The 14,776-nt window shown below is 52.9% G+C and overlaps 2 protein-coding genes and 1 non-coding gene across 6 annotated transcripts in view; 2 read left to right on the forward strand and 1 right to left on the reverse strand.

The window, feature by feature from the left end:
• Nucleotides 1-29: 29 nt before the first annotated feature.
• On the forward strand, nt 30-11,792 carry Bud23 (BUD23 rRNA methyltransferase and ribosome maturation factor). Of its 4 annotated transcripts, none has more exons than XM_004666260.3 (12): nt 30-175; nt 280-317; nt 1,342-1,437; nt 1,596-1,678; nt 1,863-1,959; nt 7,078-7,174; nt 8,221-8,271; nt 9,422-9,507; nt 9,655-9,700; nt 9,934-9,992; nt 11,403-11,492; nt 11,614-11,792. In XM_004666260.3, the coding sequence occupies exons 1-12, from the start codon at nt 128-130 to the stop codon at nt 11,666-11,668; spliced, it is 846 nt and encodes a 281-aa protein (XP_004666317.1). In that variant the 5' UTR covers nt 30-127; the 3' UTR covers nt 11,669-11,792. The 4 variants fall into 4 exon arrangements, with proteins under 4 accessions (XP_004666317.1, XP_045000153.1, XP_045000152.1 ...); XM_045144217.1 differs by having other exon boundaries at nt 157-175; nt 280-368; XM_045144218.1 differs by lacking the exon at nt 280-317 and having other exon boundaries at nt 129-175.
• On the forward strand, nt 10,772-10,900 carry LOC123459179. The gene has a single exon (XR_006636081.1).
• Nucleotides 11,793-13,059: 1,267 nt separating the features above from the next.
• The window catches only part of Stx1a (syntaxin 1A), a 36,022-nt gene continuing 34,305 nt past the window's right edge, over nt 13,060-14,776 (reverse strand). The window contains exon 10 of the mRNA XM_045143703.1: nt 13,060-14,269. Coding sequence (XP_044999638.1) covers nt 14,192-14,269 — 78 coding nt within the window. The 3' untranslated portion in view covers nt 13,060-14,191. The remainder of the gene's footprint in view (nt 14,270-14,776) is intronic.

Raw genomic sequence — 14,776 nt, forward strand, 5'->3', positions numbered from 1 at the left:
GAGTGAAAGGGAAGGCGGGGAAAAGGGTACTCGGCACGTACTAAGGGGCGGTCGCAGAACTGATGACGTCAATATCCCGCACCTGGAAATCGCCGGCACAGGCGTGTGGTTGGGTGTGACGGTAGATATGGCTTCTCGCAGCCGGAGACCTGAACACAGCGGACCGCCGGAGCTGGTGAGAGCCCCGGCACTCCCTTGTCTTCCTTTATAGTTACTGTGTTTTGGGTTTTCCTCTCTACAGTTTTCTGTTTCTGTCTCTTTTTTTTTCTCCTCCGGCAGTTTTATGACCAGAATGAAGCCCGGAAATACGTTCGGAAGTGAGGAGACCCTGTCTGTTTATGCTTTGCGTCGGGGGTCGGGATTGGCAAGTTGGCATCATCGGATCGCGGGCGTTGCTTAAGAAGCGTGTAGAATTGGGGAATGATGGGGAGGGGGTGGGGAGAAAGCACCCGAGTCGATGGCATTTCTGACAGTGATCACTTTAAAAATCAGCCCAGCCCCGAGGAGCCTCGGTACTACGGCATTAATTTGGGTGTGTTCATCCGTGTCTCACAGAGTTCAGTGTGACGACGTGCTTTGAACATGTGGTGAAATAGACACTAGGTTAAAGAGACGATTAAGACGTCAGTGCTGTGATTTTTTTTTTATCCACTGGGAATAGAGCGCGGGATCTTGTGCATGGTGGTACCAGGGAGCCACGCTCATAGCCCCACACTGGGGACTTCTAGGCAACTGTTGTACCATCGAGACACGCCCCCCAGTCCTTTACTGGCCTATTCTACACAAGTTCTAGTGTAATATTGTCTAGCTACAGCCCCAACAAGTGGATCAATAAAACAGAGAAAGGGGGGGGAGGGGAGGGGGGGAGGAAAGGGAGGAGAGGAAATAATAATCATAGAGAGCTTTATTGTTCATCTACCTAAATAAATTGTCACGGTGACCATTCATATAGATATTGCTTGAATCCCCAGTTTTGGATTTTTTTTTTTTTTTTTTTTTTTTTGCTTGGTTGTTTACAAGGTAGGATCTCATTCTAGCCCAGGCTGACCTGGAACTAACTCTGGAGTCCCAGGCTGTCCTTAACCTCACAGCAATCCTCCTACCTCTGCCTCCTGAGTGATGGGATTAAAGATGTGTGCTACCCTGCCAGTGGATTTTTAAAAATTTTATTTTAAACCAGACACACCTTTAATCCCAGTGCTTGGGAGGCAGAGGTAGGAGGATTGTTATGAGTTCAAAGCTAGCCTAAGGTACCTGGGCTAGAGTGAGACCCTGCCTTTGGCGGTGGTTAGTATTAGTCCTGAACTCCTTCACCACGTGTTTATGTTTCTCCTTTCCCAGCTCACGGATGATTGATATTCAGACCAAGATGACTGAGCGAGCATTGGAGCTCCTATGCCTGCCAGAGAATCAGCCCTGTTATCTGTTGGATATTGGGTGAGATCTTGGGGCTGGCTGGCTCAGATGGTCTAGGCAGCCTTGATTCCTATTGGATGCTGCGTGAGATCCTGGGGTTGGCTCAGATGGTGTGGGGTGTGGGGACGGAGGGTCTGTGCCGCTCAGCCCTGTGAGTCCCTGTTGATTGTGTCTTGCAGCTGTGGCTCTGGGCTGAGTGGAGATTACATCTCAGAAGAGGGGCACTATTGGGTGGGCATCGACATCAGCCCTGCCATGCTGGGTACGTATGCCCTGTTTGGCGCCTTGGGCAATCCTCATGAATATGGAGCAGGCTTTTGTTTGTGATAAGGTCTTGCTGTGGAATCCAAGCTTCCCCAGTTGCTGGGATTATAGGCATGCCCACCATACCCAGCTGGAGCAGTTCTACTTACATTGTTTCTCTTACGTTCTTTTCACTGATGTAGATGCAGCCTTGGACCGAGACACTGAGGGAGACCTGCTTCTGGGGGACATGGGCCAGGGTGTCCCCTTCAGACCAGGCTCCTTTGATGGCTGTATCAGGTGAGGGCTCTTTTTTTTAAGATAGGGTCTCACTGTAGCCCGGGCTGACCTGGAATTCACTATGTAGTCTCGGGCAATCCTCCTACCTGTGCCTCCCGAGTGCTGGGGTTAAGGGGGTGCACCACCACGCCCACCTTGGCATCACTTCTCGCTTGCTTTACGTGTTTATCAGTGTGTGTTACATGGGTATGTAAGTGCCATGGGACCTGTGTAGGTGTCAGAGCACCACCTGTTGGTCCTCACTCTCCCCCGTGTTTGACCTGGGGTTTCTCTCGTTTGCTCTGGCTGGTCTGTGAGCTTCGAGGTTGGCCTGACTTCACTACTGCTCCTGTCGCCGTAGGTGTGGTGGGATTGCGGGTAAGCCCCACTCGTGGCCAGCTTACACGGGTGCTGAGAACCTCAAGTCTGGTCATCAGGCTGGCACAGCAAGCACTTTTCTTCACCAAGCCATCTCCCCAGGCCCTGCCTCTGGCTTTTACTCTTGGAGGCCGGTGCTTCCCAAACCCAGCCGTGGGGCAGGCAGTCCCACAGGGTATTAAGAACGTTCATCTTCTGAGGTTTTCAGATTTGTAAGGGCAGAGAAGGCTAAAAAATAGCTGTTATTAGATTGCTGCTTTTTTTTTTCCCCCTCTTTTCTTTTCTATTTCAAGTCTGTCCACTCCTGTGCTCATCTTGCCTGGCCAGGTTCCGTCCCTCCTGATTGTGCGTCTACGTTGCGTATGATGAGGGGGCGGTGGTCAGGTCTTCCAGCATCTAGGAGCTATTTTGTAGGTTCCGCCAACCATCTTGTTTTCCTTTCAGTGTTGGTGTGTGTGTGTTCATATGTGCCTGAGTGTGGGTGCATGCATGCCACAGCACATGTGTGGAACTTGGAGGACCACTTCAGTCCCTGCCTTCCGCCTTGGTGGAGACGGGTCTTACTGTTCACCACTGCATGCACCAGTCTAGCTCACCCTCCAGCTTCGAGGTGCCTTTCCTGTCTCCACCTCCCTTCTTGCCATGGGTACCTTGAGAATACAGACACGTGTGCTATATGGCTTTACATGGGTTCTGGGGATCTGAACTCAGGAATTTACTCTTGCTCGGCAAGTTCTTTTCTTCAGGGAGCCATCTCCACAGCCTGTTGTTTTCCTCTTTTTGTTTTTGTTTGTTTGTATGTTTGTTTTTTCGAGGTAGGGTCTCACTCTCTCAGGGTGGCCTTGAACTCATGGCGATCCTCCTACCTCTGCCTCCCAAGTGTTAGGATTAAAGGCATGCATCACCACACCTGTTTTTTCCCTCTTTTTCAAGCAACTTTCCTGGAGAGTAATGGGGACTTCTCTGACTCTTTAGTGTTCTTTCTTGGTTATTGGGATTAGTATCTTCTGTGGGGGGGGATAGGGTCTCACTCTAGCACTCTAGCCTGGGCTGACCTGAAACTCACTCTGTACTCCCAGGCTGGGCTTGAACTCAGGTAGGTAATGCTCCTACCTCTGCCTACTCAGTGCTGGGATTAAAGGCATGTGCCACCACACCTGGAAAGGGGTTAGGTTTTTATTTATTTGTTTGTTTATTTGAGAGAGGGAGAGAATGGGTGCACCAGGGCATCTATCCACTGCAAACAAACTCCAGATACATGTGCCCCCTTGTGCATCTGGTTTACATGGGTCCTGGGAAATCAAACCTGGATCCTTTGGTTTTACAGGCAAGCGCCTTAACTGCTAAGCCATCTCTCCATCCCCTAAGAGGTTAGGTTTTGAACACAGTACAACATAACTCAGAACGTTGAAGTTAATGTTGAAGTATGATGCATTGCTGAGGGTGGTGGTGCACGCCAATAATCACTGTGCTTGGAAGGCTGGGGTAGAAAGATCAGGACCTTCAGGTCAGCCTCGGCTAGGAATGAATTTGAGGCCTTACCTCAAAGGAACAGAAATAGAAGTGCTGTGTGGGGGTCAAGCCCAGGGCCTGCTCATACCAGGCCTAGCACCCTACCACTGAGTTACATTCCCAGCCCAGAAAATACGAGGTTCTTTTTCATTGGTTGGTTATCATTGGTGTGCGTGTGTATGGAGGTGCTTGTGTCATGGCACGTGTGTGGAAGTCAGAGATCTCTCTTGTTTTGCTGCTGGGAAGCCCAGACTAGGTGGCCTGTGTTTCCTGGTTCTCATTTCCCATTGTCACAGGCACTCTGGAAACATAAATGCATGTGCTCCTTGGCTCCTGGCTGGGGTGCTGGGGATTAGAAGTTTAGCTGGCAGGCTTGTGGTGCAAATGACCGTAACCACTGAGCCATCTCCACAGCCCAGCTCTTTGTCCTTTGGGCTAAGCTGTTCAGTGCTGGGGGTAGTGTTCTGTTGAGGGAACAGGGAAGGCAGAGAAGGGAGAACCAATTTGGCGTTATCACCTGAGGGGAAGGCCGCCCTTGGGGACCCTAGGCTGAGTGGTAGGGAACTAGGGGAGGAGCAGACATTTGGAATGGAACATTTTCTTACATGTAGGAGAAAGACTGGGCAGCAGAGGAGAGAGGAGACACCTCGAGGGTAGTTGTTGGGGTCACAGCTCAGATGTTCTGAGTTGTTACATCACTGATATGGTCTGTGTGCTTTAGGAATAAGTTGTGAGTGTGTGTGATTGCATGTGCATCTATGTGCTGGAAATTGAACTCCGTGCCTTTATATGCTAGGGATTCTATCACTGAATCCCACTTGTAACTCTTTTCGGAAACAGACTGGCTTTGGCTGTGGAGATGGCTCAGCAGTTAAAGGCACTTGCTTGAAATAGACTGGCCTTGAACTCACTGTGTAGCTCTGCTTTGAAGTAGTGATCCTCCTGCCTCAGCATCCCAAGTCATAGGATTACATGTGTGCACTATCACATCCAGCTTTGGTTTAGTTTTTTTTTTTCTCGAGGTAGGGTCTTACTCTAGCCCACGTTGACCTGAAATTCACTACATAGTCTCAGGGTGGCCTTGAACTCATGGCAATTCTCCTACTTCTGTCTCCCGAGTGCTGGGATTAAAGGTGTGCAACTCCATGCCCGGTATTTTTTATTTTTATTTATTTATTTGTTTAAGAGAGAGAGAAAATGGTACACCAGGGCTTCTAGCCATTGCAAACAAACTCCAGACACATGCGTTACCTACCTGGGTCCTTAGGTTTCACAGACACGTACCTTAACCACTAAGCTATCGCTCCAGCCCCTCATATTTTCCTTTGGGAGGAGAAATTGGAAGCTAGGGAGATTACCTAGTGATTAAAGGCACTTGCTTATAAAGGCTGCTGGCCCGAGTTCAGTCTTCCAAGCGCCCACATAAAGCTGGACACAGAGTGCCACATGTGTCTGTAATCTCGACTCCTGTGACATTGGAAGACAGCCAGGAGATGCCAAACCTCATGGGCCAGCTAGCCTGGCTTTTGTTTGCAGCACCAGGAGACTGGTCTGAAGGAAGGTGGAAGAAGAGCAGACACCTTGAGGCTGTTGTGTGGCCTCTACATGCCCATGTACACACATGTGCGCGCACACACGTGCATCCAAATGCATAAATAACATTTACGTTTATTTACTTACTTTTGGTTTTTCGCGGTAGAGCCTCCCTCTGGCCCAGGCTGACCTGGAATTCACAGTGATCCTCCTACCTTTACCTACATCACACCTGGCTTTTTTTTTAAAATATTTTATTTATTTATTAATTGAGAGAAAGAGAGGCAAATAGAGAATGGGCACACCAGGGCCTCCAGCCACAGGAAACAAATTCCAGATGTATGTGCCAGCATGTGTATCTGGCTAACGTGTCCTGGGGAACTGAGCCTGAGTGCTTCCGCTGTAGCCCGTCTGGTGGCTCTGCAGGCAAGCGCTCTAACCGCTCTCCAGCCCGTGGCTTATTTTTTTAAATGTTTATTTATTTGCAAGCAGAGAGAGGAAGAGAGGGAGAGGCAGGTGGGTAAGACCTTGTACAGGTGCTATGGAGTGTGTGGGAGTAAAACAGTCCTTACTTTTAGATTATCCATGGTTTGCTGGGCGTGGTGGTGCATGCCTTTAATCCCAGCACTCGGGAGGCAAAGGTAGCAGGATTGCCATGAGTTTGAGGCCACCTTGAGACTACAGAGTGATTTCCAGGTCAGCCTGAGCTCAAAAAAGCAAAAAAAAAAGAAAAGAAAAGAAAAGATTATCCATGGTTTATAGATATTCAGAGTTTATTGGATACTCTGTGAGCTTCAGGATTCTCCTGTCTCTGCCTCCCAGTGCTGCACTGGGATTCCAACTATGGGCACGACTTTGTGTCTCACTTTACATGGGTTCTGGGGATCCAAATCCTGGTTGCCAGATGTACTGAGACAGCTCCCCAACCTGGAACGGAATCTTTAAAGTGCTTTATTCAGAGAGCCAATGATCCAAGAAGAGAGTGAATTAACATCTATAGACCTGTCTTGCGCCAGGTGTGGTGGTGTATGCATTTAATCCTAGTCCTCAAGAGACAGAGGAAGGAGGACCGCCATGAGTTCGAGGCCACCCTGAGACTACATAGTGAATTCTAGGTCAGCCTGGGCTAGAGTGAAACCCTACTTCAAAACAAGAGCAGCAGCAAAGGATGAGCCTCACAATTCAGCCTCATCCTTCGACCACGGCCACACGACTCTTATGTCTGGGATTCCACTTAACCTCATCATCTCTGCAGCAGGGGGAGGGTTCCCATACACCAAGGCCACTCTTAAGATTGCCTCACAGTAAGCAAGCCATCAGCAGTGAGCCATGTTCTGAGCTCTGTCCAGTGTGTGCGGGTTCCTCCTACGGAATGAAGCTCGGCTGTGCTCTGACCGTGTACAGTAAACAGTGCCCAGCGTCACGTCCCTACGGGTACAGCAGCAGGTGAATGGGACGCCACCTGTGCCTCTTGCTGTGATGGTGGAAGGCAGCAAAGGGGTAATGGGGCAGAAACACGAGGTCGAGAAAAAGTTTCCCTGGGTTGTCTCAAGGACACAAGTGCTTGTTTCTGTGTCGTGAAAAAGTGACCCAGGGTGGACAAGTGCTCTGCAAGATAGTAGCTGTGGCCAGCAGACTTACAGTGGGTAATTCCAGAATCTGGAGAGGCTGGGAGGCTACTACAGGGGGGCATGACTGTGTTCCTTCCTCTTTTAGCATTTCTGCCGTGCAGTGGCTCTGCAATGCTAACAAGAAGTCAGACGTCCCTGCCAAGCGTCTGTACCGCTTCTTCTCTTCTCTGTACTCTGCTCTTGTGAGTATGAGAGCCCCTCCCCTCTTGTGATTCTTTCTGTCCACGCCCTCAGCCTGCAGAAGTTCAGGCTCAGCTGGGCACAATGGAGAACACCTGTAACGCCAGCACTTGGGAAACGTAGGAGGATCAGCTGAAGAAGGGCTGGCTTAGTCTACACAGTGAGCTCCTGGCTGTCTCTCTGTGTTATATGTGTCTCCCATTTCCTGCTGGAGTTAGTCCTGAGGTTCTAGCAACCTTTATGCCCCATATTCTCGGCTGAAGTTTTTCTTTTTTTAATAATTTGAGAGGGAGCAATGGGGGACGGGGAGAGAGTCCAGGAGAGTCAAACTGGGATCCTGTGGCTTTGCAGGCAGGTGCCTTAACTGCAAAGCCATCTCTCCAGCCCCCCAAGGTGTTCTTTACACTGTTAAGTGGCAGCTCTCTGCTGCACTCAGTCTCCCTCGGTGAGGCCTGCTTTGAACGAAGGGATACAGAAGTCCCTGCCAGTCTGCTTCCTTTTGTCAACTAGACGGGTCTTCTGTGCAGCCCTGACTAGCATGGAACTTGCTGTGTAGACCAGGCTGTTCATGAACATGTGGGATCCTTCTGAGTGCTAGGATTGCAGGCATGTGCCACCACCTCCGCCTCCAGTTTACTGCGCTTTCTACCACTGGCAACCACTGTGAGCTACTTACCTCTTCCACTAAAATGTGCTCCACCCAAGTTCAGGGGTGTCCCTTTATTTATTTATTTGAGAGCAATGGACAGAGAGAGAGAATGGGCGTGCTACAACCTCCAGCCACTGCAAAGGAACTCCAGACACATGTGCCCCCTTGTGCATGTGGCTAATGTGGGTCCTGGGGAATCGAGCCTCGAACCAGAGTCTTTTAGGCTTCACAGGCAAGCGCTTAACCGCTAAGCCATCTCTCCAGCCCGAAGCGTCCCTTTTGCTCCTGACAATGTCCTCAGCCATCGGGGCAGTCAGTGCCTTACTTGTGACAGTACTTCTATACATCCTTAGTATTGAACGTGTGTTCTGGTCCTGATCCCATTTCTGTCGCTTGCAGGTCCGTGGGGCCCGAGCTGTCCTGCAGCTGTACCCTGAGAATTCAGAGCAGGTAAGCAGGCAGCTGGAGCTGCGGAGAAGGGGGACCCAGAACAGGGAGGCTGTGCTGCTCCTCACCCTGCTGCCTACCTGCCAGTGGGAGGCTGCAGATCAAGGAGCCTCCTGATGACTGGCAGGAAAGGGAACGGAAGCCGGGCGTGGTGGCACATGCCTGTAATCCCAGCACTCGGGAGGCAGAGGTAGGATCACTGAGTTCAAGACCACCCTGAGACTACATAGTGAATTCCAGGTCAGCCTGTGCTAGAGTGAGGCCCTACCTCAAAAAACCAAAGAAAGAGAGAAAGAAAGGGACTGGGCCTTGTGGCCCCTGAGAGCACCTCTGCAAGGGATGGTGTCTGTGGGGAGGTGGCAGGTTTGTCTTGTGGACAGACAGGGCCTGTGGGGTCAGCAGTGTGGCTCAGTGGTCGAGTGCTTGTCTAATATGCATGAGGAGCTGGGATCCATCCCCAGCACTTTGGAGGGAAACATCAAAACCGATGAGGTGCTGTATAAACGGTGAGGCAGGCAATTTGGTTCTGTGCAGTGAGTTAGGAATTTCCAGTACAGTCTTGAAAAGATAAATGCCTGCCTGTTCCTCGATTCATAACATGTGGATGAGTCTGGGCCAGTTGGTGGCCATTCATCTCCAGAGGCTGGAGCGTGGAGCTGGGTCCCTGGGTTGGAGATTAAGAATGGCCAGAATTGCCGTGTCCTGTTATTTCCCCGAGGGAGGGCTGTGCTGGGATTACTCCTTGTTTGCATGTGAGCATGTGTTCCTATGGTAAGCAGACATGCCTGTGGAGGCAGGCCAGAGGTCAGTGTTGGGTGCCCTCGATTGCTCCCCACCTTACATTTATGACATAGGGTCTTCTGCAGCACCTGGACTTCACTGAGTTGGCTGGACTGGCTAGCCAGTGAGCCCCAGGAGTCCTCCTGCCTCTGCCTCCAGGTGCTGGGACTACAGGTGTGCACCACCACACCTGGCTTTTGTTGGGGTGCTGGGGATCCAAACACAAGTCCTCACGCTTGCATAGCAAGCACTTGACCCACTGAGCCATCTAGCCCCTTGCTATATGCACATTTTAAGTACTAACTGGCAAGGACTGGGGACAGCTGGCTTCTCTTCCTGCCTCCCTGCCAACGCCCGGCTTGCTTTTCCTCAGTTGGAGCTGATTACAACCCAGGCCACAAGGGCCGGCTTCACCGGTGGTGTGGTGGTGGACTTCCCTAACAGTGCCAAAGCAAAGAAGTGAGTGCTGTGTAACCATGTGCCTTTTCAGGCTGCTGAGTAGACAGGCGTGTGCGGTGTCTGGCAGGTCAGGCCGGAAGTAAGGGTGGGTTGCCTCTCCTCTAGAGGCCTGTGAGCCAGGCCTCATGGAGCCCTGTCTTGCTCCAGGTTCTACCTCTGTCTGTTTTCGGGGCCTTCGACCTTCCTGCCAAAGGTAAGAGGCCTGGACTTGCAGGCCCATGTCTGGTATTGCCAACAGAAGAGCATGCTGGGAAAACTATGGTGGTCAGTGTTCCCCGTGTCCCTGAGCAGAACTCTCTGAGACATCTGCTCAGATCCTGGGAAGCTGCTTGTAGCCCGGCTCTCTGGCTTGTTGGAAGGGCTCAGACGTCCATGCCCAGAGCCCTGAGAGGGCCAGATGACCCAAGGCTACGTTGGTTCGTACAGGGGCTGACCGAAAGTCAGGACGCAGAGCAGGCCACCGAGTCCACGTTCACCAGTGAGAGGTAAGGTGTGTAGTGTGGGCGCCTGCTCCTGCCTCAGGCTGGCTCCGCGGCCCTTCTGGGGGTTTGTGGGCAGCCATGCCAACTGGCCTCCTGTGTGACCCTGCATGTACCCCTTTCTCCCACCACTCTCCACCAGTCCACCTCTCCTGGGCCTCCCTTCCTCCACCTGCTTCACTCTCCTTGGGTCCTTCCTATCTGCGCACAGCTCCTCCTGCTCGAGACACGTCCCCTCGAGCCCAGACCCAACTCGGCGCCCCTGCAGCTGCTTCCCTGCTGCTGTCCGTGCTGGCCTTTCAGGTTTTGAGGTAGGGTCTTGCTCTAGCCCAGCAGACCTGGAACTCAGGCTGGCCTCGAACACTCAACAGCCGCTGTCCTACCTCCTGAGTGCTGGGATGAAAGGCGTGTGCCACCACGCCGGGCTCTTTTTTTTTTAATAAAAGAGAGGGGGATGGGCTGGAGATTGCTTAGCGGTTAAGCGCTTGCCTATGAAGCCCAAGGACCCCAGTTCAAGGCTTGATTCCCCAAAAGCCATGTAAGCCAGATGCACAAGGGGGCGCACATGGCTGGAAGCCCTGGCATGCCCATTCTATCTCCATCTCCCTCTTTATCTCTCTGTTGCTCTCAAATAAAATAAACAAAAAGAGGTGGTGGTGGGGGGGGACGACAAGGCCTCCAGCCACTACAAACGAACTCCAGATACATGTGCCACCATGTGCAGCTGGCTTATGTAGGTACCAAGGAATCGGACCTAGATGGGCACCCAGTTTCTCTCTTCCCAAGGCCTCTCTCCCATTGGACTGTGGGGCCCTTTTCTCCTCAGTCAGGGCTAGAGGCCAAGATCAGCTCTTGAGGATCTTCGTGGGGGCTGTCATGAGGAGGACAGTCTTGTTTTCCTGCCTCAGACACTGGTAGAAGCTGGACCCCCGACCTCTACCAGGCATGCTCGGGCCCTAGGCAGCAGTATGGCACTGGAGCATGTGGCTTTATTACTACTGGCCTGCCTCTCCCCTCGGGCAGCGTGTGCACATCCCGCACAAGGTCATCTGTGCCCAGTGGTGCCTGCACTTAAGGGCCAAACTCCTCACTCCCCTCAGGAAGAGCTGTCTAGAGTGGAGAGCTGTGGAAGGGAAGAAGAAACACAGGGCAGGAGGCAGCTGTCAGCCAGGCACCACTGTGCACATGTCAGGCCTGAGCTTAGAAGCCATGTGGCAACCTGTCTGCAACCAGGAACCCCAGGGGCTTGCTGGCTCCTGGTCTAGCCCAGTCGTCGAACACATGTGCACATATGAGTACACATGGCACGTACACACCCCACACACATGCACACGCATGCAAAAATGGTAGGTTGGGGTACTAGGCCATCACCTTGGAGGGCACTGTGGCCGTGGGCTCATGGGTGTCTTTGGCCAGGGCTCCACGTAGGACTGCCCGCCGGGGCCTGGTGAAGAAGAGCCGGGAGTGGGTGCTAGAGAAGAAGGAGCGCCGCAGGCGCCAGGGCAAGTGAGTACCAGGCCGGGCGAGCAGCAGGGCAGGGGGCTGTGGCCACCAGGAGCGGCCTGCCCTGGAGGCTGCTGGATTCCTTGTTCTGCACCCTGAGACCGGTCTGCTTTTCCCTGCGCAGGGATGTGAGACCCGACACTCAGTACACAGGCCGAAAGCGCAGGCCTCGCTTCTGATGGAGCTGGGAGCCCCCACGACCTCCACGTGTTGAGGAGCGCAGCCGTCCACCCCAGAACCTGCCTCTGAGTTCTAACTATGTTGCAGGACTTAGGAGTCAATATTGCAGGGTTTTGGGAAAGTTCCAAGACTCAATGTTTCTTCACTAAAAAATGTTCCAGCAAGCTAGGTGGGGTGGCACACTCCTGTAATTACAACACCTACAGGGATGCTGAGGCAGGAGGAGGGAACATTCCAGGCCAACCTGGACTACACATCTGTCTCAAAAAAAAACAACTAAAAAGGCCAGGTGTGGTGGCGCATGCCTTTAATGCCAGCACTCAGGTGGGATCGCTGTGAGTTTTGAGGCCATCCTGAGACTACAGATGAATTCCAGGTCAGCCTGTGATAGAGCGAGACCCTATCTTGAAAAAAAAAAAAATTGATATGGTGTTTATTTTGTTGTAAAGATATTAAACCACTTTATGGAACTTTTTAGGAATCCTAACTCAACATCTTGGGTCCCTCTGTTGGGGAACCCTGCAACACTCCCACACAGGAAAGTTCCAGCACTCTTGTCATGTGCAAGGAGCACAGGTGGGTTCCTTGAGCGAAGAACCACCTCACAAACCACTGTGTTGTGAGCTGTGCTCCGTCTCAGGTTGGAAAAGGTGGTGGTGGTGTGCACTGGCCTTGGGCCTCCTTCGGCCCCACGCCCCTTGGGAGGAGGACTACAGAAGCTCAGCACTTAGCGTTTGGCTGTTGGACTGTCACAGGGCGTAACTCTGGTAATCTGATGGTTGAGACTTCCGCGCCAGGGGTGAAGGGACTAGGCCAAGGTGTGGTGGGGCACTCAGCAGGGTGGGCTCTACTTCCAGGGCCTTGCCACAGGCCTTTCCTTTTAAAAGCACTGCTCCTCCCTGTGGGGTGGGAGGGATTCTTGGCCTGTCCTCACACTCCTTTGTCCCCACACACTACTGCACATAGTAAAAAGTACAAAGCAGCCATGGAGATGGGGCTTAGTGGCCTGACTGGGGACCCTCCAAACCCATGTAATCCCAATGTGCACAGCAAAGTGCATACCAAAGGACGGCCGGCGAGATGGTCCGGCAGTTAAGGTGCCTGCCTGCAACGCCTACCGACGGGGTTCAGTTACCTAGTACTCACATAAAACTCGGTGCACAAAGTGGCACATGCACCTGCGGTTGGTTTGCAATGCTGGAGGCCCTGGTGTACCCATTTTCTCTGTCCTTGCAAGTAAATTTTTTAAATCCCAAAGGATATGAGTCAGGGAGTCTGACATTCGCAGTAGCAGAGGAGACGCTGTCTCAAGGTGGGAGGCGAGGACCAGTGCCCCCAGGTTGTCCTCGGACCTCTACACGTGCCGACAAGGTTCAGACCAGAGGCTTGCTACAGATACAAATGTTTATTCTACATAAAAATCTCACAAAACGGGCAGCTGGTTGTACGAAGACCTTTGGTGAAGGGGGGAAGAAGTGGCCGTGGAAGAAGCTGAGGGCAAGGGGGGCACACGGACAAGGCCCCAGCCCCCGCTGCATGCGCTCCCATGCACACTCCTTGCCCGTCAACGAGAAAGGGGTCCTAGGGATGGGGTAGGCCCCAAGACAGAGGGGGAGGAAGGGAAGGGGGTCCTCCCTGGCTGGCTGCCGAACACCGCGGTCCAGGACACCTGGTACCACGTGGCACATTTGAGGGAGGCAGCAAAGGCAGGGTGACACTAGGTCTAAAGTGACAACAGACAGGGACCAGTGCCCCCAACATGCAACAGCGGCTGGAGACTCAACAGGCCTGTCGGACGCAGGGGCAGAGGTCTAAGCCTGTTCTACTTCCGGAGGTGGGCATCACCGAACCTCTTCCGAGAGTCACCGGGCTCGGAGCCAGGCCAGGGGCAGGCATGGCTCCTGGGGCTGTGGCAAGGGATGCTGAAGCTGGAGATCTTGTGAGCCTTAGCCCAGGGTAGGGGAGGGAGGGTGGTCCTGACGGGCCAGCAGCCGTGGCACCCTGAGCCTCATGGCAGTGCTCAGCTAACAGAGACTCAGTGCTGGGCTGTCCCCGTGGACACCCCTCCCCTAACCTAAAAAGCAGCACCATGTGGCCAGCTGGTCCCCACCCTCCAGGAGGCTTGGCATGGGGGGACAGCTGGAGAGGCCAGAGGATAGGACAGGTGAGGGGGTGCAAGAATGAGGTCCAAAAGGAAGCCTATGTCCCTGGGAAGGGTAGTCCCTCCCCCCACCCCCCACAAGGCCCATGCTCACCTGTCCCCAAGCCCGCTGGGTTGTTCCCAGCCCTGTTTCCCAAAGCCGCCTGTACAGACACACACTGTCACAAGATCATGCACACAACACGGCTCGGGGCAGGGTGGGGACGGACGGGAGCCCCATGGCAGAGGGGAGCAGTGTGGGGTGACAGGGAAGGGCTCTGAGCCGGAAGGCAGGGAGAAGGAGGGCAACCCAGCCAGGAGCAGCAGCCAGGGGTGTCCTCGGGTAGACCCATCCGGAATGGAGCGGCAGCGGGGGTGGCCTCTATCCAAAGATGCCTCCGATAGTGGAGGCGATGACAATGCCCAGGATGACACAACAGATGATGATCATGATCTTCTTCTGCAAAGGACAGAGGGGACAGGCCTCACACAGCTGTGCGGCACAGTCAGGAAGGGACTAGAATGAGGGCTGCGAGCGGGGACGCCACAGGCGTGGTGGCGCACACCTTTAGTCCCAGCACTCGGGAAGCAGAGGGAGGACTGTTGGGTGTTCAAGGCCAACCTGAGACTACATAGTGAATTCCAGGTCAGCCTCTGCTAGAGTGAGACCCTACCTCAAAAAACAAACAAAAGGCTGGAGAGATGGTTTAGTGGTTAAGGCACTTGCCTGCAAAGCCAAAGGACCCACGTTCAACTCCCCAGGACCCACGTAAGCCAGATGTACAAGAGGTGCATCCATCTGGAGTTCTTTGCAGTGGCTAGAGGCCCTGGTGCACCCATTCTCTCTCTCCCCGCCTATTTCTGTATCTCTCAAATAAATAAATATTTTTTTAAAAAAAAGAGGGTGGGGGGGCAGTAAAATGAAGGTTGAGGTCTAGAGGATTGGGACTTGGGGTAGGTGATATTG

Source organism: Jaculus jaculus, chromosome 2, assembly GCF_020740685.1.
Source record: "Jaculus jaculus isolate mJacJac1 chromosome 2, mJacJac1.mat.Y.cur, whole genome shotgun sequence".
Lineage (NCBI taxonomy): Eukaryota > Metazoa > Chordata > Mammalia > Rodentia > Dipodidae > Jaculus > Jaculus jaculus.